General features: G+C 39.0%; 1 protein-coding gene across 1 annotated transcript in view; it reads left to right on the top strand.

Annotated features, from left to right (window-relative positions):
* Positions 1–10,306, top strand: part of LOC106874633 (uncharacterized) — a 24,635-nt gene extending 14,329 nt beyond the window's left edge. The window contains exons 4-7 of the mRNA XM_014922427.2: positions 2,353–2,437; positions 6,595–6,665; positions 8,511–8,637; positions 10,064–10,306. Coding sequence (XP_014777913.1) covers positions 2,353–2,437; positions 6,595–6,665; positions 8,511–8,637; positions 10,064–10,132 — 352 coding nt within the window. The 3' untranslated portion in view covers positions 10,133–10,306. The remainder of the gene's footprint in view (positions 1–2,352; positions 2,438–6,594; positions 6,666–8,510; positions 8,638–10,063) is intronic.
* The last annotated feature ends 92 nt before the right edge of the window (positions 10,307–10,398 follow it).

The following is a 10,398-nucleotide window of genomic DNA, read 5'->3' as shown; positions in this document are numbered from 1 at the left end:
AAAAAAAAAAAAAAAAAAAAAAAAAAGAAATGATAGCATTGTAGTTTTAGGTGGGTCCCCTTAGTCTCCTGGCAACCAATATTTATTCAGACCCAGTCCACCACTGGTTGTATGTATCATTCTATTATAGCTTGGATAAATTTTGTTGAGAAAAGGCTGCAATAATTATGCACCAGCCCAATATTTCTTCTGTGAAATCTCCATCTGTTGTGACACACATTTTCAGTGGTTAATCTATGAAAATCATAATTTTTCATAATGCTGTTTGTCAAGGTAGAATGGTATACCTGTTTCAGATAAACTAACTAAAAACAAATACCATTTTCCACCTTCAGTAAATTGGTAGATAAGTAGATTAGTTGGTGTGAGAATAGATATCTTATCTTTTCTGTCATCAGGTCATGAACCATCTCTGATGACATTTGTCACAAGTGTTACACACTTGTTAAGGAATCTTCATTGGAGAATACAAAAGTTATTTCCTCCAGTTTTTCCTTGGGTGTTTTTTTACAAGATATCATCTTGTTGGTTTTATGCTTGGGTAGTTTGTAAAAAGTTTCAATCATCATCATCATCATCATCATTTAAGGTGTGTCATCCATGCTGGCATGGGTTGGATGGTTTGACCAGGGCTGGCAAGCTGGAAGGCTGCACCAGACTCCAGTCTGATTTAACATAGTTTTCTGATGGCTGGATGCCCTTCCTAATGCCAACCACTCCAAGAGTGTAATGGGTGATTTTACGTGCCACTGGCACAGGTGCCATTTGCATGTCACTGGTATCTGCCACAACTGTGATTTTGCTTGGCTTAATGGGTTTTCTTCTCAGGCATGGCATAATGCCTAAGGTCTCAGTCATTGCCTCTGTGAGGACCAACACTCAAAAGGAACTCAGCCATTTTGCCTCTGTGAAGTCTAATGTTAAAAAGGTGCATTTTACATGCCCCCGGCACCAGCATCTCTGCTGTTTCTAGCTTACACAACAGCTTAGAAATGGTAAAGAAATAGATAATTAAGTCAGCAGGTTGGCAGAAATGTTAGCACACTGGGCGAAATGCTTAGCGGTATTTCGTCTGCTGCTACGTTTTTAGTTCAAATTCTGCTGAGGTCAACTTCGCCTTTCATCCTTTCAGGGTCGATAAATAAAGTACTAGTTACGCACTGAGGTTGATGTAATCGACTTAATCTCTTTGACTGTCCGTGTTTGTCCCCTCTATGGTTAGCCCCTTGTGGGCAGTAAAGAAATAAGAAACATTAGCATGCCGAGTGAAATGTTTAGCAGTATTTCGTCTGTCTTTATGTTTTGAGTTCAAATTCCACCGAGGTCGACTATGCCTTTCATCCTTCTAGGATCGATAAATTAAATACAAGTTACCTAGTGGGATCTATCTAATCAACTGGTTCTCTCCCCCAAAATTTCAGGCCTTGTGCCTAGAGTAGAAAAGAAATAGACAATTCATTGATTTCCTCTTGACAATCAGTTCCTAACCATAGCACATTGAGAGTCATTGCCAAATCTGTTTAATGTGCAATTCATTATTATGTCTGCAGGAAAGCGGAGGTGCAATGGCCCAGTGGTTAGGACAGCGGACTTACAATCATAGGATCACAGTTTCGATTCCCAGACTGGGCGTTGTGAGTGTTTATTGAGCGAAAACACCTAAAGCTCCACGAGGCTCCAGCAGGGGATGATGGCGAACCCTGCTGTACTCTTCCACCACAACTTTCTCTCACTCTTACTTCCTGTTTCTGTTGTGCCTGTAATTCAAAGGGTCAGCCTTGTCACACTGTGTCACGCTGAATATCCCCCGAGAACTACGTTAAGGGTACACGTGTCTGTGGAGTGCTCATCCACTTGCACGTTAATTTCACGAGCAGGCTGTTCCGTTGATCAGATCAACTGGAACCCTTGACGTCGTAACCGACAGAGTGCCAACAACTGCTGGAATACAAAAGAAGCAGTTGTGCTGATTACAGGATGTAAACTGTGAAATCTTCATCTTATCAGTGATTTAGAACTCTATTCACTAAGCCATAGTGAACTCTCACCTATCTGTAAAATACTTGTTTAAAATACCTGCTCTGTCAAATTTCATATTATCAAAACCATTCAAGTATGAAAAATATATTGTAAGCAAAGGAAATTGTTCCGTTGAGTAAGAAATCTTTATTTTCAAAAATCTAGAAAACCTCAAATTTTTTATTGCAGATGAAAAAATCTTTTGGCTCATTAAACTTAGCATAATACTTTAATTCTTAGGATAAGGAAAATGAGATGGTAATTAAACATTGATTACAACAAATAATAAAACTGAACATTTACAATTTTATTTTGTATGGTACCCAAAATCAGTACAGTAGCGTTGGTCTGCTCTGAAGGAAAGGAAGCAACGTTTCTTTTTATTGGAAGAGTTCGCGGGTTTGTTTATCAAACCTATGTAAGTAGTTTGTTTCTTTCTCATTAATCTTTCATATTTTTGTTGTTCTCTCTATAATTTTTTACTAGCTGAATAGCCCATCATTGCCAGGCAATTTTTACAATAGAATGTCTTATATAAATTTTTTGTTTATACCATCTCAGACCATGCCTTCCCCTACAGATAGGCCTCTTGATCAGGTCAGGGTTGAGCAATTTTTCTCAAAAAAATTTTGTTGAAGATTTTTTCCTTTTTAAATTATTTACATGTCTGTCCTACCATTTGACAAGACTTTATTCATTACAACTTATTAAAATTCCAGGCTGTTCCGTTGATCGGATTAACTGGAACCCTCGACGTCGTAAGCAACGGAGTGCCAACAACAATGTATGTATGTATGTGTGTGTGTGTGTATCTGTGTGTGAGTGTTTCTTTGCAATGGACAGCAGAAAAGCCACCTACCCCGTCTCTCCTTAAAGCTACATATTCCTCACACCCACCTTTCTTTCCCTTCCTTGGCATTTTATGTATAGTAATGCCCATAATATAAATATATATATATATATATATATATATATATACAGAGGGAGAGAGAGAGAGAGAGAGAGAGAGAGAGAGAGAGAGTTAGATAGATATGATATTATTTACATTATTTATATTATTAACATTTGACGGATATCTGTCCTCATCTTGTTTGTTGTTAACACAACATTTCGGCAGATATACCCTCCAGCCTTCTACAGGTGTCTTGGGGGAAATTTCGAACCTGGATTCTCAGTCCTAAGGTATTTTTCAATGTTATTATTATTATTATTATTATTATTATTATTATTATTATTATTATTATTATCATTCAAGTCACTGCTTGGAATCAAACTCAGAATCTTGGGGTTAGTAGCCCGCGCTTTTAACCACTAAACCATAAGCCCATGGGCATATAGAACTGTATGATATGGTATGGTATGGTATGGTATGGTATGGTATGGTATGGTATGGTATGGTATGGTATGAAGAAAATGGAGAGTTTTTGAACACAGCAAAATTAATTTATTTACATAATAATCATAATAATCAATTTGATAATGCCTATGCATGTTTCAATATCTACCTTCATTCATATTTTACAGTTAATATTTTACAATTAAAATTGCATTATGAATTTGGAAGTTAAAAATCTCTTCAGGGCAAAAATTGAATTCTTGGTTTTACATTCTAATTGATATAGTGTTTAGTACAGACTGACTATGGCAGAATATTGACAGATACATCATCATCATCATCATCATCGTTTAACGTCCGCTTTCCATGCTAGCATGGGTTGGACGATTTGACTGAGGACTGGTGAAACCAGATGATAACACCAGGCTCCATTCTGATTTGGCAGAGTTTCTACAGCTGGATGCCCTTCCTAACACCAACCACTCAGAGAGTGTAGTGGGTGCTTTTACGTGTCACCCACACGAAGGCCAGTCAGGCGGTACTGGAAATGGCCACACTCAAAATGGTGTATTTTATGTCCCACCCGCACAAGAGCCAGTCCAGGGGCACTGGCACAATCTCGCTCGAAAATCCTTACACATGTCACGGGCACAAGTGCCAGAAAGGCGACGCTGAGCACAGGTGGTATCCCGATTTCGCTTGCCAGTCGTCGAATTTAGTTCGATTTCACTTGCCTCAACAAGTCTTTGCAAGCGGAGTTTAGTGTCCAGTGTAGGAAAGGTATGCATAAGTGGGCTGGCTACACCCCTGGCAGAGGCCTTGGATTTAGGTCTCACTTGGCTTGCCGGGTCTTCTCACGCACAGTACATTTCCAAATGTGTCGGTCAGTAGTCATCGCCTCAGTGAGGCCACTCCCATACATTGGGATGTAATTGAATGAAATCCAAACACACAAACACACACATGCTGATGCACACAAACACATGCTGCCATTCAGTCTGTACTGAACATTATTGAAATTAGGATGAAGAATCAATGTCACTTTTGGCCCTGAATGCAATTTTAATTGTAAAGTTTTGCCTTGAATGCAATTTTTATTGTAAAATATGAATGAAGGTAGATATCGAAACATACACAGGCATTATCAAGTTGACTGTTTCGTAAATAAATTGATTTTGCTGTGTTCAAACTGTTCATTTTATCTGTGGGCACACTAGTCAGATTGACTACATCCTCACCAGGAAACGGGAAAGATGGCTACTTATAAATGCCAAATGTTGACCCAACAGAGGGAAGAATGCACACCGGAACATAGATTAGTAGTTAGCTACTTCAGGATCAGGGCTAAATGGATGCCCAGAAGACGACCAGCATGGAAAAGAAGGGTCTGGAATCTTAAGGATACTGTGAATAGACAGAGATTTAGAGACTTACTACTCAAAGCCTATGACGAAATAGAGGGGGATATAGCATTACATAATGTGGAAGACAACTGGGGGTTGCTACAGGACAACCTGTTGAGGGCTACTGACCAGATCTGTGGATGGTGCAAAGTTTCCTCCCGACCCAAGGTAATGTGGTGGTGGAACAATGTAGTTGACAGTCATTAAGGAAAGGAAACAGGCATGGAAGGACTGTAAGAACGGTGATAGCAGGGAACTGTATCAGGTTGCCAGAAGAGAAGCTAGGAGACATGTTTATTTAGTCAGAAGGGAAGCAGATAAGAAAAAATTTGCCAATGTTCTGCATCGTGAGGACCAAACACTTGAAGTGTTTCATGTTGCAAGAAAGTGTGTGGGAGAGAAATGTGTCCACATGGATGATGGCTCGCTTGCATTTAACAAGGCAGCAAATAGAGAGGCTTGGAGATGCTCCTAAGAAAGGTTGCTAAATGAAGAGAATGTTGACCCAAGAAGACCTGGGATGAGGTGGTGAAGCATGACCTTCGAACATTGGGCCTCACCAAGACAATGACTAGTGACTGAGACCTTTGGAGATAGGCTGTGTTTGAGAAGACCCAGCAAACCAAGTGAGACCATAACCCATGGCCTATGCCAGTGCTGTATAACCAGCCCAGTTAAGAGTACCCTTCAATCATTAGGCAATAAAATGTGCTTGCGAAGACTTGTTGAGATATGTGAAATCAAAATCCTTGTCGTGGCCGATGACAGTACTGCCTGATTAGCACTTGTGCCAGTAGAACGTTAAAAGCACCATTCGAGGATGATTGTTTCCAGGGCCGCTGACTGGCTCCCATACTGGTGGCACGTAAGAAGCACCATTCGAGCATGATCATTGCCAGCATCGCTTGACTGGCTCCTGTGCTGGTGGCACATAAAAAACACCATTCAAGCATGGTTATTGCCAGTGCTGCTGGATTGGCTCCTGTGCAGGTAAAAAACACCATTTGAACATGGTCAATATCAGTACCGCCTGACTGGCCCTCATGCTAGTGGCACGTAAAAGCACCCACTACACTCTTGGAGTGGTTGGCATTAGGAAGGGCATACAGCTGTAGAAACTTTGCCAGATCATATTGGATCTTGGTGCAGCCTTCTGGTTCACCAGCCCATAGTCAGACCATCCAACCCATGGCAGCATGGAAAGCTGACATTAAGCAATGATGATATATATATATATTCAGAATTCCATTTCAAACAAGGACAAAAATTCACATTTAAGACCAATTTCACTTGTGCATCAAAAAATTTAACTTATACGATAACTTAACCATGTTGTGGACACAATTATATAAGCCAAGCAAGGACATCACAGATGGAGAACTACACTGCATAAGCAACAGATCCATTTCCCAAGGCATAGACAGACACCGTTGAGTGAACACTTTGGTAGATGTGCAGAGAATCTCTAACCATCTACCAATGCAAGGAAACAATTTCTATACAAGAACAGATAAATAAAGAAAATATATTTATTGAAAAATACAAATCATGCCTGAATATACTACACAATTTTGCTGTTTGTAAATATCTAAATTCAGGAACACATAACCAACATTATACCTATTTTATCTCACTATTTTAACTCATGATTTTGTATAAATTTACCTGTCTCCCAAGTGCAATTACCACCCCTGTCTCGAATAATAACAATCACCAAATATCTCACCTTAGATTTTTCTTTTTGTTTCTTTTTATTTTTATATAATTAAATTTTCTTTGTTCGTTTTTTGTTTTGTTTTATATAAATACCACTAATTTTGTAACTCTTATTTTCAGAATTTTCAACTGCAGAGTAAACACTTTTGTCCCAGTCACTCACTATCAACGGGAACAATAATTTGCATAGTGTATGTATCTAAATATCTACTTTTATCTAATTTCATCTTTATGTTTTCTATGTGAAGTTGCATGGCTAGGTGGTTAAGCTGTTGCACTTACAATCGCTAGAGCATAGGTTTGATTCCCAGGCTGGGCGATGCATTGTGTTCTTAAGCACAACACTTCATTTCACATATATGGCACTTGTGCCGGCAGCATGTGAAAAAAACATTCAAGTGAGATCATTGCCAGTACCACTGGATTGGCTCCTGTGTAGGTGGCACGTAAAATACACCATTTTGAGCATGGCCGTTGCCAGTACCGTCTGACTGGCCTTCGTACCAGTGGCACGTAAAAGTACCCACTACACTCTCGGAGTGGTTGGCGTTAGGAAGGGCATCCAGCTGTAGAAACTCTGCCAAATCAGATTGGAGCCTGGTGTAGCCATCTGGTTCACCAATCCTCAGTTAAATCGTCTAACCCATGCTAGCATGGAAGGCAGATGTTAAACGATGATGATGATGATGCCACTGGCCATTCTAAGTTATTTCCCTTAGCTCACTTTTTAATTTACATTATGCAAATTATATCAATCATAAATGTGATCTATTATAGTTTCGTTAAGCTATATACAAAAAAATCAACTGGGAAGAAGAGTGTGTATTTATTTCGTTTTGTTTGATTACATACCATGGGGACGAATGTGATCAGCTATCTTAAGTCTCTGACGAAAGTCCCACTTAATTGGAAGTCACTTCTCTGTAGACCAGCTCACTAGCTAGCCCAAAGTAAAGTTCCTGTCTACAGTTCATCTGTTATCAGTCCTTTCATATAGCTTGTCACCAGAACTGTCGACTGTTATTGGAACAGAGAAGGTGTTTTAACCACCCTGCTCGTATGTATGGTTACCTAGGTCTTTGGCGACTGTTTGTTGTCCAGGGTTGGTGTGATCTTTCTAGGGCAGCCCATGAGGGCAAATGTGATCAGCCCTCCTAAGTCTCTGACAAAAGTCCCTCCTATTTAGAAGTCCTTTCTCTGCAGAGAGGTTGGCATTAGGAAGGGCATCTATCTATAGAAAACCATGCTAAATCAGATTGGAGTCTGGTGCAGCCTTCCAGTGTGCCAGCCCTGGTCAAACCGTCCAACCCATGCCAGCATGAAAAGCAGACATTAAATGATGATGATGATGATGATGATGATGATGATGACATATCAACTTTCAAGAGTTCATATCAAACAAAATAGGAAGGAAACCGTTTAACATTTAATAGTTTCCATCATTAGCCTGTGACCATCATCATCGCTTAACGTCTGTTTTCCATGCTGGCATGGGTTGATCGGTTTGACTGGGGACTGGCAAGCCAGGAGGCCGCACCAGGCTCCAATCTGATCTGGCAAGGATTCTACAGCTGGATGCCCTTCCTAACAGCTGAGCAAATTTTTGTCAAATGAATCAGTCCCAGGGAAATATAATATTCGTTTCAAATTCTTTTAGTCTGTTGCTTGTTCTGTCAGTCTCTTCTGGCCAAGCTGCTAAGTCGTAAAAATACCAACACTTATTGTCAAGCAGTAACAGTAGACAAACACAGACAAAGACACACGAACACACACACACACACACACACACACACACACACACACACACACACACACACACATGACAGGCATCTTTTAGTTTCCATCTACCAAATCCATTCACAAGGCTTTGGTCAGCTTGAGGCTATAATAGAAGACACTTGCTCAAGGTGCTGCGCAGTGAGATTGAACCTGGAACCATATGGTTGGGAATCCAGCTTCTTATCACACAGCCCATCGTGTTTTTGTTTGTTTGTTTGTTTTTTTATTCTTTTTAATTCTTGATTCCTATATTTCAGGCTTTTGTGTGTGCTCGTATTATATCTCGTCCTAGGAGTTGTTTTTAATATATTTGTACAACATAAATCTGGTTGTAATGCTGTTCCTAATGCTGATTCCTGGAAAAGCTCCGGAGACTACATTCAGGTAATAACTTTCTTCTGGTATTTTTACTTGAATAAGGGCTGCTATTTGCCAAAATCATTAGGGCACTGGACAAATGTCTAACAGCATTTGTTCTGGTGCTTTACATTCTAACTTTGAATCCCACCGCGGTCTTCTTTGTCTTTCATTCTTTCAGGGTCAAGAAATGATGTACCAGTTGCATCCTGGGGTTAGTGCAATTGAGTTACCTCCTTTCTAAGAACCGCAGGCCTTGCGCCAACATTTTCTCCCATTATTTTTTCCTTGAGTAGAAATATTTTATGCCTGGGAAATGTGATAGTGGTTTCAAATTTTTTCACAAAGCCAGCAATTTGGGGACAATGGGAGTTGGGGTGGGGGTGTAAATCAATTTCATCAACCCCAATATTTAACTGGTATTTATTTTATTGACCCTGAAAGGAAGAAAGGCAAAGTCGACCTTGGCATGAATAATTCAAAACAATGTGAATAATTAAGCATTATGTTTGACAGAGTAATCTGACTGCTAAAGGGTTAAATGAACAAATAAAATGTTAAAATTTATTACAATTTGCAATGGATTTCTGACAGACTGCTGGTGCCATGTAAAAGGCATCTGCTAGCATGGGCTGGACGATTTGACTGGGGACTGACTCTAATCTGATCCGGCAGAGTCTCTACAGCTGGATCCCTTCCTAATGCAAACCACTCCGAGAGTGTAGTGGGTGCTTTCTATGTGCCACTGGCACGAGGGCCAGTCAGGCTGTTCTGGCAATGGCATGGAAACAAAATTTGTGATAACCTTATCTCTTACACAGGACCTGTTGTAGTGTGAATGCTTTTATGTTTAGATGCATTTTTAATGAGTAGCCACTGTGACAACTTATCTATGAATACTATACATCTTTGTAAAGATCTGATCTAACATTTTTAGGCTTTTGCTGTATCTTGTGAAGGACATTAAGCCAATAATGCCAACACACACACACTGCTTTTATTTCACTTCTTTATTAATAATTTGTCAATTGGTTAACCATCTAACCAATTAAGTAAGCATTTCTTTGATTAATTGTTTAATTAATCAAGCAATCATGTTTGCCAAAGTCTTTTTGCTGCCACTTCTGACCTCAGGTCTTTTTCAGGTCTGACAAATCAAACTGATTGATTGATTAACCAAATGACAAATCAAACAATTGATTAGTTAATTAGTTAATTAGCTAACAATTCGCAAATAAAAAATAAAGAAGCGAAACAGAACTAGTGCATGTGTTATTGGCATAATGGCCCTCCCAAGAAACAACGAAATATGTTTCAGCACACAAGTTCACATCAAGAATCTTGTAAGCCAAAATGAAATAACTCTCAGACTGTATGGTTATTGCTCTGAGCCACCCCTTTCTGCCTCCAAACTTAATTAAATACCCTCAACAATCTTTTTCTTTTATTTTAGGATGGTTTCGCGTTCACTCTTACTAAATGTGGAAAATTGAATAAGAGGAAAGAATATAATGAAATTTAAACATGATCCAAAAAATTGAGAGGATATATCTTTTATATAAAATATCATTTTAAAACCGTTATTCTTTTCTCTTGGATATGAACATTTGTGAGTGAAAAACGTAGAGAATTTGTAAATAAAATAAAGAATAAATTCTATATTTATAATTTAATAAAAATTCTTTTATTTATCTTCTGTGAATGTGTTGTATGTTATATTGCATCTTTCATTTTTTTTTTATTTGTTTCTGTAATTTGACTGTGGCCATGCTGGAGCACCGCCTTTAG

This window comes from Octopus bimaculoides, chromosome 8, assembly GCF_001194135.2.
Source record: "Octopus bimaculoides isolate UCB-OBI-ISO-001 chromosome 8, ASM119413v2, whole genome shotgun sequence".
NCBI classification, from domain to species: domain Eukaryota; kingdom Metazoa; phylum Mollusca; class Cephalopoda; order Octopoda; family Octopodidae; genus Octopus; species Octopus bimaculoides.
This window is presented reverse-complemented; position numbering and strand designations above follow the sequence as displayed.